At 57.1% G+C, this 25389-nt stretch overlaps 1 protein-coding gene and 2 long non-coding RNA genes across 3 annotated transcripts; 1 reads left to right on the top strand and 2 right to left on the bottom strand.

Annotated features, from left to right (window-relative positions):
- Positions 1 to 335: 335 nt before the first annotated feature.
- MNX1 (motor neuron and pancreas homeobox 1) lies at positions 336 to 5840 on the bottom strand. Its single transcript, XM_086398118.1, has 3 exons — positions 4826 to 5840; positions 1896 to 2056; positions 336 to 1252 (listed from the first exon to the last, which is right to left on the bottom strand). Exons 1-3 carry the CDS (start codon positions 5523 to 5525, stop codon positions 890 to 892), a joined length of 1224 nt encoding a protein of 407 aa, XP_086254244.1. The 5' UTR covers positions 5526 to 5840; the 3' UTR covers positions 336 to 889.
- A 108-nt stretch (positions 5841 to 5948) lies between these two features.
- On the top strand, positions 5949 to 9046 carry LOC147373372 (uncharacterized). The gene is made up of 3 exons (XR_015163070.1): positions 5949 to 6236; positions 7417 to 7484; positions 8059 to 9046. It is a non-coding gene; the product is annotated as an uncharacterized LOC147373372 (long non-coding RNA).
- Positions 9047 to 18623: 9577 nt separating this feature from the next.
- LOC147373371 (uncharacterized) lies at positions 18624 to 20233 on the bottom strand. The gene is made up of 2 exons (XR_015163069.1): positions 19982 to 20233; positions 18624 to 19323 (listed from the first exon to the last, which is right to left on the bottom strand). It is a non-coding gene; the product is annotated as an uncharacterized LOC147373371 (long non-coding RNA).
- Positions 20234 to 25389: the final 5156 nt, after the last annotated feature.

The raw sequence follows: 25389 nt of genomic DNA, 5'->3' as shown, positions 1-25389 counted from the left end.
CATAGAAATAGGAAAACAAACACGCGGCGTCCAGAGTTACTCCTTTGAGATGCTCGCATTCGCGACAGCTGTGAGCCGGCACGTGGACGCGCGCTGACACCTGGCCTCGGGGACTTTTAGCGACACTTGGTACTGGCGACTCCCCAGCAGCCGGAGTCAAGTTCCCCCCACCCCTGGCCTCAGGGCCGGGAGGAGGTGGCCGTCCTGACACCCATTCGCCATTCTGATTTTCACCTTCTGCTGTCAACTCAGGAATACAGCCCACCCCATCATTTCAGCAACAAAAACAGTAAAACTTGCTTTCACAACTCCCCTCAAAAGACTTGCACTCTCATCCAGTAAAAAAAAACAATTTATTTTACATTCCATCGTAGTCGATGGCAGAAGCTAAATGATAATTTAGCATGCGTAAGTAGACATTTCTTTATATATATATATATATTTATAAATACAATATACAAAAATAAAGACAATACAGTTTTGGGATGTCCAGCAGTTTGAACGCTCATTACATAAATTCCCCCCTTCCCAATATACATAAGCACAAAACATTTTTTTTCTTTTTCCAACACTCAGAAGAACGGCGTATCCGGAGAAGGTTTCAGGTTTCGGAGGTCGTTTAACACTGCAGGTTTCCGACGTCACCATTAGGGAAGAAGGGAGCCGGGAGGCACCCCGATGGTCGGTTCTTCTCAGAAACGCCTCCCCCCAACGCAAGCCAAATTAAATTAGAAAAGAACAAAAGAGTTCGAGTTTGAACCTGCTGGGCCTCCCTCTCTCCGTCCCTTGAAAACGGACCCAGAAGGGCAGCCCCCAGGACCCCGCGCCTCGGCTCGCGGGCCTGGGGGCGCGGGTGAGGTCGCGGCGTTCTGGGCCGCCGGCGGGGCCCCTACTGGGGCGGGGGCTGGTGGCCGGGCGCGCCGGGCCGCGGGGGCGGCGAGTCGGCCCCGGAGGAGCAGTCGGAGGAGGCGGCGCGCGCGCCCGCGCCGTTGCTGTAGGGGAAGCGGTCCTCGTCCTCGTCGTCTTCGTCGTCCTCGGGCTCACTGTCCCTCAAGTCCCGCAGGCGGCGTGTGCCGCCCTTGTCCCCGGGCGCCGGCGGCCCCAGCGGCTCCTCGTCCCCCGGGTCGTCGGCGCCGCCGCCTTTGCCCGCGCCGCCGCCTCCCTTCTGCTTCTCGGCCTCCTGCGCCGCCTGCTCTTTGGCCTTCTTGCTGCGCTTCCACTTCATCCGCCGGTTCTGGAACCAGATCTTCACCTGCGGGCGCGCGCGGCGTGAGAGGCCTGCCGCCTCCCTCCCTGCCGGCCCTCTCCGGCGCCCCGGCTCCCGCGCCTGCTTGCGCACGGGGCCCGGCGCGCCCGCCATCGCCAGGGCTCGGGTGAGGTTCCCCTTAAGAGGGCTCAGGAGCTCCGGAAGACTCTGACACGGGCTGGGGGCTCTGAGGAAGCTCAAACCAAGACCCCCGCCACCCCCGAGGTCTTCCACCCGCACCCTTGGTCTGCGTGGGAAGGGTCAGGGCAGCTATGCTGCCCGCCGCTGAGTCTCAAGATGCCCCCTCCTCTCTCTTCCCGGAAGGAACAAAATTGCTCTAATATGGCTTGAGGACTACCTGCTTCCGAACAGGGTGTGTGCGGGAATGTGTGTGTGCACGTGAAAATTCCTGGGCCCACCAGAACCAGCGGAATCAGACCCTGGCGTAGGAACCCTGCGGGGAGATGTGGGCTCGGGGAGATGCGAATCCACCGTAAAGGTCAGCAGGAGCAGCTCCAGGTGCCCAGGGAGGCCCAGGGTGAAGAGAGCAGAGGCCACAGGGTCCCTGGGAGGCGAGCATGTGCAGACAGGACAGGGTTCCTGGGAGGCTGGAACGTGCCAGCAGTGTGGGTGCGGGGGTGCAGCGTACCTGAGTCTCGGTGAGCATCAGTGAGGTGGCCACCTCGAAGCGTTTGGGCCGCGACAGGTACTTGTTGAGCTTGAACTGGTGCTCCAGCTCCAGCAGCTGCTGGCTGGTGAAGGCGGTGCGGGGCCGGCGGCACTTCCCCAGCAGGTTGGACTGCGCCTGGGCTGGGGTGGGAGAGGCCGTGAGGCTGGAGCAAGCCAGGGCCAGCAGCGCCCCTCATACCCCGCTGCCCACTGCTCGGGCCCTGCAGGGTTGCTGCTCAGTCTTCAGTGTCAGCACCCCCTCCCCAGGGAGGCCCTGGAGCCCCGGACCCCACCGCCAGGTGGACCCAGACCATCTGGGTTTAATGAGACCCAATCTTTTCATCCCAGGCAGGGCCTGGTGTCCTATCGACCAGGCTCGGCTTGCCCCCTCCGGTGAGCGTTGGTGGGAAGCAGGTGGACAGAAAGGCAAGTAGCAGAAGCCCGGAGACCACCCCCTGCATGCTCTGCCCAGCGCCTTCCCCCCCAACTCAGGCCCAAACCCACACAGGCCCTGGGAATCACTTCCTGCTTCTTCCGGGTGCAGAATTCCCACCACCACCTCCTTACATACAAAACAAGCAGAAGGAGAAAAGGGGGAGAAAGAGGAGGAAGGGAAGAGGGAGGAAAAGGGCCAGATCCTGGGCCTAAGCATGTGTTCCTCCTGTAAAGTGTTTTCTGACAATGCTGCCCAGTCCCCAGCGGCAGAGCCTGGGACAATTGGAAGCTTTTCAGGACAATTCTCATTACGCAAATTAAAGGCCTGGGCCCAAGGGGGATCCGGCTTTCTGTGTGTTCAAGGAGGTCTCTCTGCTTTATTTACATAATTTCACACGGTTACATCACAGAGAATTTTATGACCTCAAAACGAGACTTCCCTTGATTTCCCAGGAGCCTGACAAGTGTTAGACAATAAAAGAAAGGAAAGAAGCAGCCAGCCCCGGGCAGGCCTGCCCAGGCTCCCCTGGGATGGGCAATTTGCTTTATGGGAAGGCCCACGCCCCCTGCTTTAGTTAAACAAGGCCCCGAATTCCCAACTTGACAATACATTAGAACTTTAATTAAAACGCTGGCTCTGAAGGGACCATTTGGGAAATGCCATCCGATGGCTGAGACACCAGTTGAAACCAAACAGGTTTTCCAGTGAGAACCCATTCCAGCATCCTTGCCTGTTCATATTGCCCTTTAGGACTCGGTGTTCAGATTCCTTCTCTGAACTTAAAGCTGGCTGGGTTTTAATTAGCTACCTCCGGGTCAAGATTAGGAGTAAGAATGCACGAAGCCTGTTGGCAAAGCGATGGGGTTTTAGTCGATTTTCTGGGCAGCCTTGGGCTCCATGCAGGCCTGAGAAAACAGCCGGGTGGCCAGGGAACCCAGTTCGGGGGAGGGGGGCAGCCGGTGTGCACAACCCCTCCCCCCGGGCCCCCCATGGTGGGAGACTAAGCCTGCCAGGTGCTGCAAGATGCCGTCAGAGTGGAAGATGGCTGGGTGGCATTTCATCAGAAGGGGTTGCTGGGCTCAGAGGCCAGGCCCCGAGGGCTCCCTGGGTTTGGTGGACCCGGGTTAGCAGTTCAGATGTGCCTGAAGCTGTGGATGTGAGGGCCAGCTTGCCCTCTGCCTGGCCTGAGGCCGGGAGGGGTGACCCCATGGAAGGGAAAGGTGGCTATCAGGGCCTTCTGGGAGCTGAGCCGGGCTGGCCTGGGCGTGGAGGGCAAACAGCGCACATGCTGGGCTTTTCTCACCCCGCTGTGACTTCTCCAGCCTTGTGGGATCCTAGCTTTTCTCTGTTTAGTCACAACCGTCGCTTCTAGCAGAGGAATCTGATTTCTGACACGTGTTTATTTGTTTTCTTTTTCATTCCCCCCACCATGCCTGCATGTCTCTAGTCTAAACAAAGTCACTCAGACGGAAATAATGGGGTCTCTTTGTTTGGGTGTTTGGCCGCTCGAAGCATAAAGCTTCACGCACCTTCCACTGATCGAGCTTGGGTGCAGCAAACCCACCGCAGATTCACACTCTCTGCAGCTCCAGTCCTGGGCCCCCGCCGGCCCGCACCAAGAGAGAGACCCAGGCCCCGGCGAGGTGTCCCGTCTGAGTGGCGAGTTCTCCGCCCACAGTCCGGCAGCTCTGGGCTTGGGGGTGCCCTGCCCTCCCCAGCCGCGGTCTTGGGGAGGGGTTCGTACTGTGCTGGGTGCCCTGAATTCGAGGTGGGTGCCTGCTGTTCAAAGCCCCTTAGTGGGTACCCCAAAGTAGGAGGGTGCATCTCCGGCCCGCTGGAGCATGCCATCTTGGTTCAGACCGGGCCACCCGCCTTCCTGGGCCTCACCCCACCCCGGACCTGGGGCCTTCCTGAGGCGGACACAGCCCCACAAGGGCCCCAGCCTTGCGTCTCCAGCCTCTTGAGGCTCATTCCTCCTATCCTACTCTGGGAGCTCTCCCTCTCCTGGGAGGGACCCAGAGTCTCTCCAGAGCCCAGAATGTGGGACCGAAGTCACGTCCGTTTCTCTGAGCATAAAGCCCTGGTTTCGGTGGCCTCTGATTCCAAGGCACGCCTAACTCGGCTCGCCTTCCCCCACCACTTCCTTCTCCTCTAGCCTGCCAGTTAATCATTAGATTTTAGTCTTAAACCTCCAGCTGCCCCTTCCCGTTAAGAGAGGAAGAGAACAAGGACCGCGCGTGGCCATTTTTTCGATCGCTGGCGATCCCACGCTGCGGAGCCCGCGCGAGTCCTCGCAGGCCCCGAGCGGAGCCGAGGCGGCCTGGGGGCGCGTCCACAGCTTGCTCGGGGCAGAGAGCCGGGGCAGGAGATGCCCGGCGGAGGATGCGCGGGAGACCCTTCTGCCCATGCTCGCCACCCCCATCGCCGCCCCGTTTCCTCCTCGCTCCACAGGCTCCGGGCTGCGCGGTACTCACAGTTGAAGTCCGGCATCTTGGGCAGGATCATGCCCGCGGTGGACGCACGCAGCCACTGGTCCAGCTGGAAGGTGCCGGCGCCCAGCTTGATAGGGTCGGCGGGGTGCGCGGGGTGCGCGCCCGGCACCTGCGGGTACGAGTAGGAGAGCGCCGGGTGCTGCCCGGCCAGCGCGGCCGCCGCCGCTGCCGCCGAGTAGCCGTAGACCGGGTGACCGTAGAGCGCCGCCTGCGCCGGGAGCCCCGCGCCGCCCTGCGCGCCCCCCGGATGCAGCCCCAGCGCCAGGCCCCCCGCGGCTGCGGCGGCGGCAGCAGCTGCGGCGGCCGCGGCGGCGCCAGGGTGCGCGTGGTGGTGGGTCCCCCCGGGCCCGCCGCCCGCCCCGCCGCCCGCTGCGCCGCCCGCGCCGCCCGCTCCCAAGAAGCCGGGTTTGGGCAGCAGCGCGCAGTGCGCGGCCAGCAAGCGCGGCGGCGAAGGGCTCTCTGCGCGCAGGCGGTCGGCGGGCGCTGCGGACGGCTCTGAGGACGCAGGGCTGCAGCTGCCGCTCGCCCCGCCACCGGCCCCGCCACCGCCGCCGCTGCCGGGTCCAGCTGCGGCGGCCGCGAGCGACGTGACCAGGGCCAGCGGCGCGGTCTGCGCCGAGGCCGCTCGCGGGGGGTCCACGGCCAGCAGCGCGTCGATGCGGAAATTTTTGGACTTTTCCATCGGCTCGTTAGGGGCCGGCGATCGGCGCCGGGCGGTGCGGGACGCGGCCGCGTGCCGGCTCGCGGAGTCCGTGCGCGGCGGCCGCCGGCCCCGAGGCTCGGTATGGTTACGATTATTTGCCGGTAATCAAAGTGGCCGCCGGAAACTCAGCCGAGGGCGACCATGGCCCGAAGCCTCCTCCGGGCGGGCCCGCCGGGGCCGCGCTCACTCGCACCCTCACGGAGCCCACGCGACCGCTCGGCGCGCCGGGGCCCGGGAGCCGGGCTCAGCGCTGCAGCCGCGGGCGAGCGCGCCGCTGGGGCCCCGCGCCCCTCCGCGCACTTGAAGCGCAGCGCGGCCGCCGATTGGCGCGCGCGGCGGGGCCGGGGGCGGGGCCCCGGGCCTCCATTGGCCGGGGGCTGCACCTGTCAGCTCCCCGGACTCTCGCCGCCCCGCCCCCGCGCCGCGGGGTCCTAAAGAGCGCGGGCTGCCGGGCCGCGGGGGCGGGGCGGGACGGCGAGGGGCCGCGAGGGGCGCGCCCCCACGGTGCCTGCTCGCACTCCTGAGGCCTTGGAGCGGGCCAGCGGGTGCTGGCCGCCCTACCCGAGTCTAGCGTGCGTCCTGTCCCTCCTCCCCGCCAGCACTTGACGGTGCCCGCTTCGGCCGGGAGAGCCCACGCGGCTTTCACATCTGGCGGCTCTGTTTGCAGAGAGTCCCCGGCCCTGCTCCGAGGTCTCGAGACGCGCGGGGGGGCGGGGTGGGCGGCTGTGTCCCTGCCACCGGTCTCCCACCTTCTCTGGAACTTCTGTGCGGCTCAGGTGTTGTGTGTGTGGTGGGGCGGGGGACGGACACGTACCCTCTCCCTCAGCCCTCTCGGGTCCAGGTGAAAATCTGCAATACCCAGGTGGGCTTGCAGGCGTCGCCCACCTGCCCTGGGGCAGGCCCTCGACTACAGAGCTCTTCCTCTCGGCCAGGGACGCCCGGCTGTGCGCACGCAGCACGCGGCGCCCACCCTGGCCTTGGAGAGCCCAGCAGGGCCGCAGGCCTCCGAGGCTGGTCACTCTGATCCTGCTGCCCCGAGGCCGTGGGCCAGATGATGCAGGCTCTCTCCTGCCTGCAGCTCTGGGAAATTGGAGGAAAGGGCTTCCCTCATCCGGAGCAGGGCAGTGGGGAGAGAGTCCAGCCATCACCTCCGTCCCCCATTTGCACTTAACATATTTACAGTAAAAAACACTTCCAAGGGCTTTTTGAAGTGGAAAGAATGACCATGCAGGTCCAAAAGACCAGCGGCCACCAACACCAGACTTTGTCAACAGCTCCATCAGACTTAGTTATCTTCTCCAGACAGATGTGAGAATTTGAGAGGGAGCTTAGGTGGCTTCCCCTGCAGGTGAGAGGTGACTAAAAGGAAGGGGCTGTGGGAGGGGCCGAGGGCCAAGGGAGGATAAAACACAGGGCCAGGTAAGCTTTACAATTAGCAGGTCAGGTTGCTACAGAGAGACTTAGTGGTAAATGCAGGGACCAAGTCATTTCCCTTCAAAGGCTTTTTACCCAGGTGAGAGTGGATCACAGTGACTCCTGGTTCCGGGGGTGAGCTGTGTTTCCTTTTCACTCTAACAGGGTAGATCCAAGACCCACAGGACTAGTAGGAAGATTAGGAGGATAGGGGCAGATAAGTGACAGCAACTGGAATAAATGTTACACGGTTTTGCAAGAAACGGCAGCTTTGACGTGGTTATCTTCTCTAGATCATGTCTCTATGGTGGTAAAAGTGCAGTCATCCTTCCTCTGAATGGAGAGAGGGGTGGACTCACATCCCTTGAACACCTACTGTGTGCTACAGGCTTTCTAGAATCATCTTACTTCATCCTAACTGTGATGCCTGATGAAGGATTTCTCATCTGTTTCACAGAGTGCAGATTCAAAGAGGTTGAAGCTTTCATCCCAGCAAACTTGTTAAGCCTCAGAGTTTGAAATGAGGTGGGTGTGACTACAGGAGCTTCACATTCCCACTGGCTGTCCCCAGCTCTCCCAGCGTCCCCAGCCCTGCTCCCCATCCTGTCTGTTCTCTCTGGGGAAGGAGGGTTTTACAAGGAGACCTGAGAGTAGCCAGCGGTTCTGGACAAAAGACCTTCTTCGCCCTTCGAGGGAGGTGATGGTGTCTGTTGCCACTCTGCAACACTCTCGATCACTCTTCCCAAGATAGAGTGAGCAGAGAACGAACGTGACCACCCGTCTGATGGGGGCGTTTAGCCCCATGGTTGGCTGCCTTTCCCCATCTCATCACCTCCCCCTCCTCCACCTGTGCTGCAGGTCGGCTGGTCCTGAGAGCAGCAATTTAGGAGGTTGTGGCAGGGGCATGACTGTGAGGTAAACGTCCCAAAGTAGACTGCCTCTCTGCAACCTCAAATAACTGCTGCCAGGGCTATCTTAGTTGGTGACGGGGTGTGTGGGCTAGACTTCATAAATCACCCCATCTTTACCAACAAAATCGTTCTTTTTTAAAAAATATAACTCCTAGAGGACTTCACATTACCATTTTTTTGTTCCACAGAAACTGTGCTCCCGAACTCGCATAACCTTCACCTCCCCTGGGCTTCTACTCTGCCTGGACTGGCTGGTAACACTGCCTGAACAGACAGAATGGACACTGTGCATGGGACCCGGCTTGAACCGGGTCACCTGGTTACCCTGAGCCCACACCACCTGAACGGCCCAGGTTGCCCTGGGTGCCTCTCTAAATGCAGTGTGATTGCAGGTGTAGAAGCTTCTTTATCTTGATGAGTTTTTCTTTGTCTCCAAAAGTCAGGGTTAGACAAAATGGACTCTACATGCTAAAGGACTTTAAAATGGTCACACACACTGTTTATGTTAAGAATTAGGTAATACATATGGGAGGTCTCTGTGAAGTTGTATGAGAAGAGAGAGGCAGAGAGATGAAGCAGTCTGGGAGGTTTGGGGTCTTTGTGTGGTTTACGACCTGTGAAGCTGTGCACACCGGGCTCTTCCTGTTTCCAGCATCTGTATTGACCCAGCCCAGCTGGCTTTGAAGGTTTGGGGTAGACAGGAGCGGACTCGGTCTGGGGAAGGGCCTCAGCGAGAGATCAAAGGTCTGGTCTGAGTGGTACCCCTGGCCTCAGTCTCCAGGTGCCAGGGCCACAGGGAGAACCCTCCATTTCCCAGGAGAAGCACCTCCCATCAAGCTGCCTCCCGACCCTGCCCCTCCACTCCGGGCAGCGTGTCCCTTTAACACCGAACACTGCCTGCACCCACCTTCCTCGACGAAGAAAGGAGAACTGGAGATGTTTACGGACCACTGGGAAAGAAAGAGCTGTTGTCATCCATGTCTGTTCACGTCTGGAACGGTATATGTGGAGCTGGGATTAAACCTATATATTCACGTGTTCAGATGATGGAAGGCAGGCATCCTTCTTCATCAGTTACACTTTGCCTCCTTCCACGGGCAGGGGGCAGGCACAACAGAGCAGGATCATGAGGGCGACTCTATCCCGCTGGCCCTGGGACACAGGCGGGAGGACGGCTTTTCCTGGGAACCGTTCTGCCCAGCTCCCCCCACACACCCCCAGAGCTGAGACCAGGATGGGTGCAGGTGATTCAGCCTGACCCACCCAAACCATGCACTGCTCCCGGGACTAACTCTGCTGAACTTCAGTCGAACCACCATGCCTGGCGTCCTTCAGGAAACGGGCACCGGGGTGCTGTGTCACCTGCCAGAGTCAGGACCTAGGCAGTCAGGTTACTCTGCGAAGATGCTGGTGAGGAGTCCCCAGGTCTGTCAGGGCGGAGGGGCAGGAGGGTGAGGCAGGAACTGTGTGAGACTCTGGGAACCGGAGCGGGAGGGGCTGGGGTCACTGGAGGGCAAGCAGGGGGGCAGGGCAGGCTGCACAGGTGTCCCCCGACCCCCCAGCAGCAGAGCCGGAGAACGGGCCGGGCAGGGGGGGTGCGGTGGGCAAAGGTGTCTCATAGCACACCCTTTGATTCGCCGAAACCTCCTCCTAGACCCAGGCGCTCGGCCTGTTAAAGGGACTGGGAAGGGCCTGCAGGACACGCTGGCCGTTCCCCACTCCAGGCTGCGTGTAGCCAGGCGCCTGGGCTGAAACCCAGCCCACCTCCAGATGTCCCTGGGGTCTTGGTCTGTCCCCTTCCAGCTGACTCAGCCTCAAACCAGGGGCGAATTGCTGAGGGCTTGCTAAGAAGGCCAGAGGATGCTGCAGGGTTCACATTCCCATCATTGGAACATCCCAGCAAGCTACCAGCCTTCTATTTTTGGAAATTTCCTCCAAACACAAAAATATCTGCCTTACTCTGGGACTTTGGGCAGCCTTCCAGCTTCCAGGGACACCAGGGCGAAGGGACAGGCGTGGGGTATCCCTAGAGTGTTTCCACCCCTGCGGGTCTCCTCCCACCAGGGAAGGAAGAGGTATACCCAGCCTTTCTGTTGCACAAATTCAAAGCTCCCGGGTTACAAAGAGAAACAATATTTCCCCCAAAATTCAGGAGCAGGGAGGAAGCTCATTGGAGCCCCTTGAGGGGGTAAACAACCCTCAACTGAGACGAACAGCTTCCTGAGAAGACTGCATTTTGGCCAGAAGATTTAAATTCAATGTAATTTAATTGTAGGTTCACACAGCGGCCTCTACTCGTGCTGTTGGCAGAAACAAGGTATGTAGCAGGCACACCTGAGAAGCCAGCTTTTCAGAGTGCAGAGGCCCACAGGACCCCTTCAGACCTGCAGCTCTTGTGAGTGAGTCCTGAATCTGGGTGATTTCGTATTTTAAAACCGAGAACAAGGCTTATCTGCACAGCTTTCCGGTCCCCCAGGGGATGTGTCTGGTCACGGAAGAGCAGCTTGCTCAGGTGTTCAGGGGGCACTGACACCTCTCCACGCTCAGCACCCTGCCACCCCAGAGGCGGGGGGGCTGCAGAGCCCAGGCCAGCAGGTCTGCCCCCCTCCTGGAGGTCAGACAGCACAGGCTGGCTTCCCCTGGCCTGGACCCTGACTGCCGAGTCCCCACAAAGACATTGCTTGGGGGCGTTTTAATGCTTCAGTGCGTGCATTTTTTAGTGCGTTCTGACTCCAAATTATGGCTAAATAGTAGTGCGCTAATGTCCAGATCGACAGTGGGTAATGGCAGGAAGTTGCTGCTAATTGGTCTATTTAGAAGTTGCTGAGGTGGCAGAAGCTGAGGCAGCGGGGGGGGGGGGGGGGGGGGCGGAGAGATGGGGGGACAAAGGGAAGCTGGACCTCCTCCTGCTGCACCCGCCCAGAGCTGGGGGATCTTTGGTCAAGTTCATCTCTTTCAGCCCAGCCCCAGCGTCTCCCGTCAGGTGCCCGCTCTCAGGCTGGGGGTGGACTTGGGGGTTGTATTTGCAAACAGGAGGTGACTGGTTTGCCAAGGATACCATCCCTGAGCTTCCCCGCCCCATCACAGCCCCATCCAGGTTTCCTAAATGGGGGTCGGTGGGGTGTGGTCAGCAGGCAACTCCCTGCTTCCTCCACCAGGTGAACAGGGAATATGTCCCCCGAGAGGAATCTGAGGCCCAGAGAAGGGCTGGTAGGAAGTGCGGCGGGGTCAGGTTTTCCACCGCTCCCTCCACCTGCCAGGATGTCCAAGTGCTCATTCCTGAGTGCCTCAGGCCACCCTCGAATAGTCATTGTCACTGTGGAAAGTGTACCCATGCCCCCATCTTACAGACGGGCAAACTAAGGCTCTGAGAAAACAGGCACTTTGCTCTAGAGCCCACAGCAGAGAGGCCAGGCTCTGCTTCCAACCCTGCAGTCCCGGCCTCACACCATGGCCTGGTCAGTCACTCCACGCATCTAATAACCCCTTTTCCCAGCGACCTTTGCCCCGGCCAGTCTCCTACTTGTGGGACCTGACAATGGCAGGGAGGTGGCATGTTTGCTGCTAAACAACAGAGGATCCGCCGCCCCCCTTCTCCCTGACCCGGCTGGCCTGGGGCTTTGCTGGAGCCCTGCAGTCAGCCCTCCCCACCCGCACCTCGAGACCAGGGGTGAGAACGGCCGGCGCTCGCTGCCTTCCCGCAGTCTCCAGGGCCCTGTGCGGGCGGGCAAGATAATTTGGCTAATGAACTCGTTAAACGGCCCCTGGTGACCCGCCTGGCCTCCCCTCGGCCCATCTGGGAAATTCCACTGAAAGGCTGCAGAGGGTCCTGCGCCGCGCCGTCTGTCGCTACAAGAGGCGCGCACCCGGCGACGCTGCGCCCCTGCATTAAAATAATTACCCGGAGGGACAGGTGGCCCTCTCCCCTCGGGCACATCTGGGCCGCGGGACCGCCGCCGGGGGTGGGGAGCGGCGGAGGGGGGCCTTCCCGCCCCTCAGCGACCCAGTGGGCCGAGGTCCAAGCGGGGAGGCCGGGGACCGCGCCGCCCAGGCGCAGAGGAGCTGCCGGCCGCCGCGGGAGCCCCCGGGCGGGGACGCCGGCCCGGCCGCTAGCCAGGGCGCAGCGGGGGTGGGCGACCACCGGCCCAGACGCTCGCGGGCGGAGGGGGCGGCTCCTCGTGCGCCTTCGGCCCAGACAGGCACGGGTTTCCGTGCGGGGTGGCGGGGCAGGAGGCGAGGAGGTCCCCGCTGTGCTGCTAAAAAGAGCGGCGCGGCCCAGGCGCGGGGCCAAGCCTATTGCCAAAAACACATATTACACTGCGACATTCTGTAAATGAGATAATGATACATAAACCCGGATGATAGATGTGACGTGCCTGGGATGTCTTCTCTAAATTAGCTGCTCGCATCGACTGCTAATAATGGTGAGTTTATGAAAGCAATTTCAGTGCAAAATGCGAGAGGGTCTTCTTACTCTAATCAGCCTGCCTCGGTTAATGGATGAGGGGGTCAGGCTGAGAATTATTGACACGCCCGTGCCCTTAACCTGTTTCCCAATAAAGCTGATTAGTTTTTGTCAATTCATCAGCTAACCACTCTTGCCGGAACTGCATCAAAGCCTTATTTGCTCAGGAGAAATCAACAAGTCACAGATCAGCCCCGATCAGGGGGCTGCAGATCCAGGACTGTCCTGGGGCCCAGGGCTACCCCTGAGGACCTTGTACCCACCCCCGCCGTCTAGAGCTGGCCTCCCCTAAAGTCTGAGCAGCGCGCCTGGGAGGAATACAGCAGAGGCGCTAGGCCTGAAGACGCGCCTCCACTTCCCTTGAGGACCAAGGAGAGGCCTACAGCCCAGCGCCTGCCTTCCCTCCACTCTTCTGGGTCCTCGTGCTCCAGATTTGGAGCAGGTCACCTTGGGGGGGAGGAGGGATGTCACAGGGGGCGCAGGGCAGAGGGCGTGCGTGAGGGGCTCTCTGCCACATGTCCTTCCCACGTGTCCCCACCAGGGGACCCCGGATTCTGAAGGGTCAGCGCAGGCCAGAGCGTGTCCACTGTAGGCAGAAAGGTGTTGGGGGAGGGGCTGCCCCTGCCCTTGGCCCCTGACCTCAGCCCCGTGGGAGAGGGCGCCAGCTGCCTGAGAGTGCACCTGGGTTGGGGCTCAGGCTGGTTGCCCCCGCCTGCGCCCCAGGTGAGCCGGCTGCAGAAGAGGCCCTCCAGGCCTTGGGCTCCCACGGATAGGAGAGGCTGAGGGGCTGCGCGCTGGAAGTGACCTCAGCACCCGGCTTGCAGGTGGGGGAGGAAAACCTGCGCTGTCGCTTTAAGCCCCCAGCGACCGCTGCCTCCCAGCCCCAACCCCCCTCAATTTAATTTCATTAAAACAGAGCATGAATATTTCTATTAAACCTAAAATGAAATATGAAGCCATTTAGACTCTGCCTGCACCAATCACCCAGATTTATGACTTTTATTCATCACATCAAGAGCTTGGAAAAATGAATTTTCTTCACCCAGGAAGGAAATAAAACCTCAGGCTTGGTCATTTCCAGAAAGCTGTTAATTTGACCATGTGGTAATTACTTTCACAATTAACTGAAATACAAATCAATTTGACAAATCGGGCTAGTTTATATATTAATTAGCCTGCTTAAATTTATTCATTATGAAAAGACAATTTAGGTGGACCTGCGGTGTCTGTTTTATTGCAATAAATTATTGTTAGGAAATGGGTCTAATAAAATAACTTAATATTTAAGGATATTGTATACGCGGGGGTGGGGAGATGCTTTATTGACAATTTCATTTTCCAATTAGTAATTTTGTTGTAATCTATCTGCGAACCGGGGACTCTCGCAGAGGCAGGGCTCTGCTGGCCTGGGCGGACCTAAGCGGCGCAGAGACAGGAGCGATTCCGCGGGGAGGGCGGCCGGCGGGTCAGACGGGAACGTGCGGGTGTGGGGCCCAGACCCGAACCAAACCCGGGCGGATGCTGCGCTCGCCGGTCCTCCTCCTCCCAGTCGGGCGCGGGGGCTGATTTAATAGAATGTCGATAGGATCATTCGATGCCTTTTAGCTTGTGATCTTTATAAATGTCCCTCTATTAAATTAGAAAATGATTCTCTTCTCGTTTAATTGTATTCTTTCGTTTCTTATTTCCAATTAATTAGTCCTATCGACGTTGCAATATTTTAAGTGACTCGAGTCCGTTTCCAGTTAGAATATATGGGTCAGCACATGCAATTTTATACCCGACAGAACTATATAATGCGGGTTTTAACTACTGGTCCCTCATCTGTCTTGAACATCTGGCCGAAATGGGCCGCCGGGCCTCCTGGCAGCGCCCGGGTCGATGGGCACCGGGGTCTGCCCGGGCTGGGCTCCGCGGCCACCTCCACGCCTGGGGCCTTTGCGTGGCTGCTCTCGATTTTAACCCTGCCGCCTCGGGCAGCTCTGCGGGGAGGAGCCCGTCGCCCCTCCGGGCGACTTCGGGCCGCGGCCACCCAGCAGGCTCTGGGTGCTTTGGGCGCTTTGGGCGGCCCCGGGCGGCTCCCGGGCTCCCCTGTCCACCGCCCTCTCGCTCCTCGCTGCCTTGAAAGGCCTGAACATCGTTTTCAGGAAACGGTGTGGCCGAGTCTGACTATCCAGTCTCTCCGGCTCTGCTCCCCCGACAACGGCGTTCCTTCCCCCACAACCATCTGACGGCGCAGAAGTTCAGCTTGACCGCGGAGGGGGTCCGCCTCTCCTTAATTAATTAATTGAGGAATTAACTGATTCCTCCCGGGAAGAGGCGGGCATCCCGCCGGCGCCCCCGCGCCCCCTCCCCCCTACCCGCGCGGTGATTAGGGACCAGCTGGCCGGTGCGAGCCCCGCCTAGCTCCCGCTCCCACCCTGACCCAGCTCTCCTCACCCCCATCGTACCCCCACCCCTACTTGCCCCCAGCCTCAAACTCGGTAACTGATGGGAGGGCTCCCCACCCACCACCAGACCTGCCCAGCCAGGGGAGAGGAGGCAGGGGCAGAGTCCACACCCAGCCCTGCGCCCAGTCCCTGCTCTGTCCTTCCCTACTTGGTGTGGATGCTTAGTAGGTCCCGAGGGTCGGCTTCTTGGCTCCCTGGAGTCCCCGCCAAGTGGGACCTGGGTGGCAGTCACAGCCGTGTCCCAGGACCCAGGGTTAATGTCAAGCTTCCCCAACCCCTGCCCCATCCCTGCCCCATCCCTGCCTGAGCCTCTCAGGAGACCTCCCTGCAGGCTCAGGCTCCCCAGGCCACTTCTATTGATAGAAACCTTCCCCAGTTTTAAGGCTGGGTGGGGGGTGGTTTCCTCCAGCCAGAGTCCTGGGAGCCCCTCACCCTCTTTTCCCTCCCCGCCGCCCCCTCCCCACCCGGCCATGGCAGATAGCAACTGATTTTGCACATTTCTTAGGAGCTGAGTCTCCCCTCCCACAAGTTTCTGGACTGGGAAGATCTCTAGGCACCTTGGGTTCCTTCCGCAGAGGGAGCAGGGATTCCGATTTCCTCTTCAAGGTCCCTGTCCTGGAGGCACTTGGCACAGCAGCCCTGGGGCAGCCTCCTGCCACAGCCTGTGTTGGGGACCCCCCTTCCGCAGGAACCTCAAACTCTTTCCTTCAGGCCCAGAGGGGTCCTGCTCTTGGGTCTGCTCCCTGAATGCTGGTGGTGCAGGGGAGCTGGAGAGGGGACTAGAGAATGAACTTTGTAAGTCTGGGCGTCTGACGTCTGAGGCCGTGGGAAGCCAGGCCAGAGAAGTTGGGGCCTCGCCAGGGTCCCACCTGCGCCCGGACCCCAGTTAGCCGCCCTTCCGTGAGTTGCCCCTCTGCCAAGACACTGCTCCAGGGAAAGGCAGGAGCTGGCGCCTGGGGTCTTTACTGCAGTGGCATTTTTTGAGGGGAGAGGAGGACTTTGGCCAGTTGAATCTGGTGCCCATTCCTTCAGCCGCTCTGCCTGAGATGGGAGGGGGGAACCCTTCAGTCTGGATGCTACTGGAAAATCTCCAGTACCAAGCACCACAGTAGACCAGCCTTTCCCAGAGAGTGGACAGGGCAGGCCGTCTCCTTTAATTCACCCTGAATCCTTCTGCTGGGGAAGATCAAACTGTGGTCAGCTTCTGGTCTTTCTGGTTATTAACCCAATTGTGCACCAACAGGTTAGCGGGAAGAAGAGTCCTTGACCGCAGAACACTAGATGGCAAACGCTGCAGACGTCTGCCTGGCTCCCTGGGGGTCACGTCCACCCTGGGGGTCACGGCCACGCCCAGAGCAAAACAGATGGATTTTATTTCGTCTCCACTGCTTAGTCTGAACGTGGTCGGAGCAGGGGCTGGAGACAGGCCAGCCAGGGGGTGGGAGCGCAGGTAAGCTCCCCAAGGGAGTTTTCTGCTGGATGAGTAAGGACGCGCTCACTGAAACAGTAGTCTGGAATACCTCCACTCCCTGCACCATCTCCCGCTGTGGCTGGAGGGGGTGAGGATCCAGCCTCATTCCCCTGCCCCAGATGACACTCACAGAGACATTTCTGGTGTCTTGGCCCCAAATCTATTTAACATGATCCAAGTCAGCAACTGCTCATCAAGCCTCTTGCACAATCAGCTTCATATTGCAGGATAAAGCAGTCACTTAAAATACCTTTCTGTGCCCAAGGAACTTAATTCCTTCTGAAGGGAGGGAAGAGCGTGCACAGATGAAACAGAAGCACAGTGGAATCCTGCCCCGCAGCAGGGATAGCGCTTGGTGGAGGCGGACCTGCAGCCGGGTCACCTGTGATGGAGTGGATCCCAGGACTGTCTCTCCAGGACCCTTCTAAGGGAAAAACCCCGGGCTGCACAGGGAATGGTGCGGGAAGCTTGTTTTCTTTTCATCTCACAACGGAAGCATGACTTCTGCTCGAGCCCTGGGCTTTCATTCTTTACCCATCGCCTTGGCATTTTACTTAAATTCCTTGGGTCTCAATTTCATCATCCGTGAAAAATGTCTTTTGCCATCCATCCTTAAAGAGTTATTGAAAGTGAATATATCAGTCTCTCAGTCATGTCTGACTCTTTGCGACCCCATGGACTGTAGCCCACCAGACTCGTCTGTCCACAGGATTCTCCAGATCAGAATACTGGAGTGGGTTGCCATTTTCTTCTCCAGGGGATCTTCCCGACCCAGGGATCGAACCCAGGTCTCCTGCATTGCAGGCGAATTCTTTACCAGCTGAGCCACCAGGGAAGCCCACAGAGTTGTTAGGAGGCTCATAAAGTCATCAAACAGAAGGGGATGTTTTAGCATTTGTGGCATTTCAGTATGGTGGAAGCCCAGTGGAGAAGTGGTCATTTATGCTAGTCCAGCTGCCGTTTGTGGTCTTAAGGCCATTTACAGGGGAGGGGGTGCAGCCTGGGGACTTTGGCTGCTTTGCCCCCAAATCACGCATCCAGCAAGTGGCGGAGACAGGATCTGAACCGAGACCCGCATGGCCCGAAGCCCCGCGTCGCTGTGCTCACACGTGTTCCTGCCACAGCCTGGCGGCCCTCGGCAGGAAGGCCTTCGTGTCAAGCGTCTGTCCCCTGTCCGAGCACCTCGCAGCGGGGAATTTGCCGCCGTGCACAGGGACAGGGTGACCTGTCAGCAGGACGAAGCCTCACGTTTCTGTTGAAAAGCCAAGCGCCACTGCTCTGTACGCCTCTCGAGTGCAGGAGTCCAGCCACCGACAGCCTGGGAGCACCCCAGACACGGAGCTGGGGGGACGGTCAGGACGCACAGAGAGGGCCACTGATGCAAACCAGTGACCTGCCGAGAGAAGCCGCGGCCACCAGGGCCAGCCCAGGCAAACGAGCGGGTTACGGAGCTGTGCTGAGGAGGAGGCCGACAGGAAGGGGAGGGCTGGCAGCCGAGGAACCTCAGGCCGGTCCCCGTTCCGCATATTAGGGCAGCAAAATTAAATCAGGAGGTGGTTCCCAAGACTGGGAGGGAAGTATTAAACAGACAGTTAAAGAGAAAAATGTGGAAGCCCAAAGAAAAGTCCCAGAAATACGATCAAGAAAATGAAGATAGTAACCAAAAGGGGGAAAAGAGAGAGATGTTCAAGGTCTTCGGAACTGACTACATCTCATGGTGACCCCGGGTCGGGGGTGGTGTGGGGGCAGCAGGTGGCTTCCTGTCGGTACCCCCCCAACCCCATCTGAGAACAGCTCGCCGGGAGACAGGTCCCTCCAAGCTGTGAGGAGGTTGTCACCCCTCGAGAGGGCAGGCGGCCGGGAACCGACTTAGGCAAGACCTAATAACGTTGGAGGTGGAGAAGGACAGACATCCTGAGGCTGGGGAAGGAGTCGGGGGTGGGCTACAGGCCAAGGTGACAGAGGCCTGCTGCCAAATGTGAGGTGATGAGCTTTAGTGTTTGTCTGGGGGGGCATTGAGATGCCATGAATCATTGACAAGAAACCAAACAGCGCTGGATCCGTATGACCATTTGAACCCATATCGCCCCATGTAAAATCATATTAGAAGCCTTTCCCCAATTAGATTATGCAAACTCAGGTTACGCGGAGCACAAACAGTGATGTTCCCGGACACACGCCAGCAGCCCGCAACTCACACCTCACGCAGCCCAGATGCTCTGGGGCGGCCGGGCTCAACACCGGCTTGTGTCAACACTCTCCCTCTAGATAATAAATATGAGACCCAGCACACACTGCTTTTAATTGCATCGATAAACTGGGATTAACCCCCCAAGGCAGGCTTCACTATTGCAATTAAATGTCCTCAAATAAATTGTTTCCTCAATAAGCAAATGGAAGGGCTGTGTTTGCCTTGAATAATAACAGGTGTAATATTTTACTGGCCCAAGTTAAGTATTAAGTGGAATCGCGTGCAGCCCTGATTTACTCCCTGAGATCGGAAAGTCATTTTTCATACGTCCTGTGCTGCTTCAGTACTGTATAAACAGCTAATAAAGCACTAAATCAACCCAGGCCGACCTTGCATTTCACCTAAAGCTGCCAGGCCTCAAAAACCCGGCACCAAGCGTTTTCAGAGCCAGAACTGCCCGGCGAAGGAAGCTAGGAGCCACTCTGGGCTTGGCCTTTGGCTTCAGGGGCTCAGAAGCCCAGAATGCTATGAAAACCCACTCAGCCATGCCGTAGTCCCGTGGCGCTTTCTGACGTGTGTGCTCTCTTGGGTCTTCTGGTTGAAGGAGAAGGATCTGGAAAGGGGGCCGAGGGGCCAGGTGTTGTGACGCTGTTCCCTTCGCTGGTCACGTACACAGGACATTCTTAAAGCCAGGGCTGCCCTTACCCCCAGGCATGCTCTCTTCCTGCTCGGTGTTTTAGGGGAGGAGGGATAGACTTTGAAGGCTTTCTATGTCAGGAGGCAGATTTCAGTCGGTGTGTCTTCGGGGGTACTTGGTGTCCTGGGAGGTTGGGGGCGCAAGTCACAGTCGTTCTCAGATAACAAGGATCCATTTCCCTAGAGTAAAATTAAATAGAGTAATGTTCTTCTTCTGTCATAATGCAGGCTGGCATTTTCCAAACAGCGAGGGGTGAATTGTTAGGGCGGAGAATCCTAGAACGGACTGTTAGTGGGCCATCTAACTTGAGCTTTTTGAGTTTGTCTGTGTTTTCCTCCGATTCCCAAGATGCTGTTCTCGCTGTTCAGTCAGTAACTCGTGCCCAACTCTTTGCGACCCCATGGACTGCAGCAGGCGTCTGTCCTCCACTACCTCCCAGAGTTTGCTCAAGTTCATGTGAGATGCTTAGATAGCATCACTGATTCCCAAAATATATCTAGTAATATCTAGTAATGAGAATTTGTCATCTAAGCATTTTGGTGTTCATTATAGATCTACTTTGATAGATTTATCTTTGCATATAAATTTTCTCTGACTTAGTCTGTTTAAGAAAACTTTGTGGGACTTCCCTGGTGATCCAGTGGTTAAGACTCCACACCCCCAGAGTCTGAGCCCCAGTCAGGGAACTAGATCCCACGTGCTGCAGCTAAGACCTCGTGCAATCAAACAAACAAATGTTTAAAAAACTAGAAAACTTTGCAACATGAAAGACTGCTCTCATTTTTCTCTATAGACCTTATTCTTGCATACCAAGCTGAATTTAAAATAATGCATTACTTTTTAAAAAATCCGTTTAAGACATACTGAGCATCTGGTGCTCACGAGAGAGAGGACACACGTGCAGCACTGAGCTGAGGCAGTTCCATTTCCAACCAGAGACTCTGACAACTTCAGTCAAGGCAGCCTCGTGGAGAGAAAAGGCAAGACTTCTATGAAGCTTCCACTACACTGAAATCATCCAAAAGGCGTGCCCTCCCCACGACTACCTCCCTCCATGCCTGGAGACCCGGGGATTCTGGGCTGGGGTTTATTGATTTAGTTAGAGAGCAATTAGGACACATTTTATTAATACTCTCATCATCAACCTCCCCATCACCCTAACCTTTTCGGTCTTCACCAGATCGTTCTAAGTGATTACCAAGCCATACTTATTTTTAGTTAGTGAATCTTTCCCACTTATATTACTACAAGGAAAAATGCTTGCTTGGCTCCTACACAGACAAAAAAATATGCCTAGGAGTTATTGCATGCCTTAAATATATCATAATGACCTTCCTTTGAACTGATGCCCTATAACTTAAGAGATGAAGAGAGTTTGGTTTTCCCAATCTATTATAAAGCATTTTCAGGTGATAAAGGATATCAGATGAGGAAGATGAAATGTCTCACATGGAGGACCTCACTCAGAGCACGGATATATCTGCAGATAATTGTAAGCTCCTCAGAATCCTTGATGGGAAATATATTGATAATACAATTTTTCTTTTGAAAGGGATTGTAATGATTGCAAATTTGGTTAAATAATTAAATTAATAAGAACTATTTGATTCAAACATGGGCCTTTTGATGATATACAGAGCTAATAATATCTGTCTTGCCAGCTAAAGAGGTTTTAAAAGACCATCCTGGCCTCTGTAGCCAGACCACCCTTGGCCCTTTATTAACCCATCAGTGACCTTTCTATTAAAGTGCAGTTAAATACAGTCTCCAGAACTACTAAAGAAAAAAAAACAAATGTAAAATAGTTCACAACAATATTCTTATTTTATTCCTGTGGATAAAAAAATCATTTTTATAATTATAAAAAGTTTCCATAAAAGATGGCCTTTTAAATTTTAGGAATCCATTGCAAAATAGAGGTAAAAATCCCAAATCCCTGTTAAAGCATCTCTGAACAGGAGCTCCCAAGACCGCGACATGTAAGGCGAAGCTCAGAACAGCTCAGAACACAGAGACGTGTGCTTCGCAGGGGCCAAGTGTTCTTGGGAGCTGGTGCATGGTAGGGAGAGGGGGCAGGCAGCCAGGTTCCTGGGTGGGAGCTGGACTTTGGAGCCTGCCCAACCTGCGGACAGTGATGGGACCCGGGTGAGAGGCTGTGGTCTTCTCAGCCTCGGTTTCCTTCTCTCATCTGTAAAATGGAGAAACAACCTCCGGGATTCTAATGAGGATGTCAGGGCAGGAGGAAAGCTCGCGCGTGGAGCATAGGCACACAGCAATGGCCTGATACGTGTAGGTCCCCGTCTCTCTGTGGGATATTTGGTATCCGCTCATTGTGAAGTGCTGGCAGCTGGAGTTGTGGGGGGAATGTGTCTGCTGTGGACTGAACTTTTGTGTGCCCAGAATTCATCTGTCGAAGCCCCAACGCCCAGTGCAATCACTTATGGAAGTGAGCCTTCAGGGTGGGGGCTCGGGTTTAGGTGGGGTCCCTGGGAGGGCCCTCATGACGGCATTGAGGTCTTCCTGAGACGAGGTCAGAGCCCAACCCCCATCACGTGAGGACCCGGGAAGCCAGCAAGCCAGGTAGGGGGCCTCGCCAAGGATGGAACTGGTCAGCACTTTGATCCTGGACTCGAGCCTGCAAGCCTCGTGTTTCTGTGAGGTGGGTTTTATCGCTGCCCATCTGACGGGTCAACAGAATGAGGCTCAGAGGGGCGCAGCAGCTAAGTTGGTTCACAGTTGCAGTTAGTCTGAAGGCCGTGCATCCGGCTTCATCCATGGTTCCCTTTGGAGCCTCACGGTGGTGAGCCCAGGGCCGCTCTGGAGACGCTGTAGCCCCGGAGGGACCCGGGGAGTCCAGCTCGCAGGCCTCACCACGTGTGGCCCTGACCACCCCACAGGTGCCGGGCGTCGATCCAGGCCTCCTTGCTGATCAGTCTCTCTGGGTCTTCCCTAGTGAGCGTGAGGCTTCTGCCACCAGAGAGCTGGACCCCGGGGCCGGCCATGGACCTTCAGAAAACCTACCTGTGGGTTACTGCTTCTTGCCCTTTCCAAGCTTTGAGATTTCTGGGCTCAGGAGGTGCAGAGTATGGACAGCCGTGGCCCCGCCTTGGAGGGGCGTGTCAGGCCCCAGAGCCGGGGGTGGCTGAGCCAGCGCAGTAGGTGCCGCACGTCTGACTCAAGCTTGGGAGCACCCGCGTTCTGCCCCCCGGGTATGGACCGGTGTCCGGGCCCCGCCCTGGGGACAGCCGACATCTCCCCACGCCTTCTACGTGCCAAGCACGGTTTGAGGCAGTAACGTGACGACGTCTAGCCTCATGTGTTGCTCACGCCGCGTGAGCAACACATGATGATATTAACTGACTGTTAATATCATCCCTGTTTCCTGGAATTGCAAACTGAACCCAGAAACTTGCCCAGAGCAGCAGCATTTGAGGTGGCGAAGCTGGGGCTCAAGCCCGGGTGTCTGTCGTCACACCCTGACGGGGGTCTTTGGGTCTGATCCTGGTCGGGACAGGCAGAACTCCACCAGTCAGGCTGGGGACCCGTGAAGGGGGTTCTAGGTGAGGCCATGGTGTCCAGGTGGGTGCTGGGCTTGGGGCAGCTGAACCGCTTCCAGGACGTAGTGGCCAGGATGGGGGGATAGGTGTCCTCTCCATGGGGTCACCCTGGCCTCAAGGCCTGGGGGGAGCCAGGCTTCAGTGCCCCGGGCTCCCGATATAGTGAGCCAGGACAGGCAGCTCTGCAGATCTGAGCACCCCCTCTGCTTGTCGGGGGCCTCTCTCGCTCAAGGGGAGTCCAGTTTCCCGTGAGCGGATGTGGGGTACAGAGCCCTGGCAGAGGGCAGGGGGCTCACAGGCCTGTGGCCACAGAGAGGGAGAAACGGGGGTTGGGGAGAGAGGGGCCAATGAGGGGTAACGGGAGGCGCGGGGCAGCAGCTGGCCTCGGGCAGGCACGGGCCATTCTTCCTGGCAGTCACCTGCCCCTTGCCTGCTCCTGGCTGGTTCTGAAGCAGCTGGGAGCCGGTGGCACCTTTCCTGGGCTCTGCGGAGAGGTCCAGAGCTCAGCGCTCGGCCTTGGCCTTGGCCGTGCGTCTGTATGTGGTCAAGAGCCCCTCTTCCCAGGATGACAAAGCTGCATCTGTTTGCACACAGCCCGCGAAGAACTGTGCCCGAGTGTCTGCGAGGACACTGCTGGGTTTCCATGTGCCCCGTAACCCTGTGACTCAGGGCCACTCTCTGAACACTGAGTACAGCTAAATGCTTTTGACCTGTGGTGCTGGAGAAGACTCTTGAGAAGCCCTAGGACTAAAGAGATCACACCAGTCCATCCTAAAGGAAATCAGTCATGAATGTTCACTACAATGACTGATGCTGAAGCTAAAACTCCAATACTTTGGCCACCTGATGTGAAGAGCTGACTCACTGGAGAATACCCTGATGCTGGGAAAGATGGAGGGCAGGAGGAGAAGGGGATGACAGAGAATGAGATGGTTGGATGACATCACCAACTCAATGGACATGAGTTTGAGCAAAATCCAGGGGATAGTGGGGGACAGGGAGGCCATGCTGCAGTCCACAGGGTCACAAAAATTCGGACTTGACTGAGGGACTGAACAACAGCAACAGCAAAGGCAATTTATTAAAAAGTGTTTTGTAAAAAATTAATTTCCCAGGAGGTTTCTGTATATTACTCTAATTGCTTTTCCTTGACTGATTAATTTTTTAAATAGCAGTTTTATGAAAAAAAAATCCAAGTGTTTCTAGATGAGCAGTGTCTCGGTGGGAACAGGGTTCTCAGAGAGGTTTGCAGTCTTGATATCTGGGTTTATATATGGCCCTCTGTTGACACTACCTTTTGATTAATATTGTGTATAACATTCCTTAATGCATCAGCAGAATTAATTATGCAGAAACATTCAGGCGTGCCGACATTATATTGATGAAATGACGTTTTATTGACAAAATGACAGTTTAATACTGAGCTTTCCTAAAGCTGTATATCTAATCAATTGCCTCATTCTGCGAGCCAGCCCATCCGGGTAAGAACCAGGTAAATCTGTCTGTCTGCTCTGCGTGTTCTCCGCAGATCCGCGTGGGGGCGAGGGGTGTGCACGGAGCATCACTGCTCGTCACTCAGACTTCAGTGAAGCTTTTGGGTGAATACCAGAGCGTGTTTACTCCTGCTGTGCTTATCTGGATGATATAATATTGCTTTCCTTTCATAACAATCTGCAGTCACAGCTCTTACAGGCTCAAGTCTGCTTTTGCCCCCTCTTGTGGGTTGAATGGTGTCCCCCACAGCCACAAATGCTTGTGCTGATGTTCTCCATTGACTCAGGACGTGCCCTATTTAGAGAAGCAGGACTTTACTGATGACCACGTGAAGGTGAGGTCGTTAGGGAGGGTCCTAGCCCAATACCCCTGGTGTCGGCACAGAAAGGGGCCCTTTGGCCGTGGCCACGAGTGCAGGGAGAAGGCAAGAGAAAGCCTGGAGCTCTGTAGCCCCGAGTCAAGGGCCCACAGAAGCCAGGAAAGGCGCGTGGAGCAGACCCTCCCCAGCACTCTTGGGGAGCCTGGCCACGTCCAGACTCCGGCCTCCAGACTGGGGACCGTGACCTCCGTTTGTCAGCCACGCGCTCTCTGCTGGTCTGCTCTGGCAGCCCTAGGCAACCACCACATGCAGCTTCCAAACTGTGAGGACTGTTTGCTGTTCTCTGGGCACACAGAGACCCCAGAGCTCAGACTGTGCCAAGGGTCTGGCTGTTCAGGCTTTGCTGTGGAGCCTGGTCTCCTGGGACTGGGGTGGTGGTGCTGTTTAGTTGCTAAGTTGTGTCTGAATCTCTGTGACCCCATGGATTGTAGCCCATCAGACTCCTCTGTCCATGGGATTCTCCAGGCAAGAATACTGGAGTGGGTTGCCAGGCCCTCCTCCAGGGGATCTTCCCAACCCAAGGATCGATTCTGCCTCTCCTGCACTGCAGGCAGACTCTTTACCACTGAGCCACCAGGGGACCCCAGGAGGGATCTGGGTGGCTTCAACTTACGTGGGCTTAGATGACGGTTAAATATGGGTGGGGGTCTGGGAGGGATGGACGGAACACAGCCTCCGAGACTCAGGAACCCATCCTGGACAGCTCTCAGATCAGAGGTGGGGGAGACTGAAGCTGATGGAGGCTGGACCACAGCGTGGTCACCTGTGGCTCAGGGCATCTCCACTAAGCCCTCACGTGGTCCTGCCTCCATGGC

This window comes from Bos grunniens, chromosome 4, assembly GCF_055505025.1.
Source record: "Bos grunniens cultivar Pamir isolate PY7600 chromosome 4, Bosgru_T2T1.0, whole genome shotgun sequence".
Classification (NCBI taxonomy): domain Eukaryota; kingdom Metazoa; phylum Chordata; class Mammalia; order Artiodactyla; family Bovidae; genus Bos; species Bos grunniens.
This window is presented reverse-complemented; position numbering and strand designations above follow the sequence as displayed.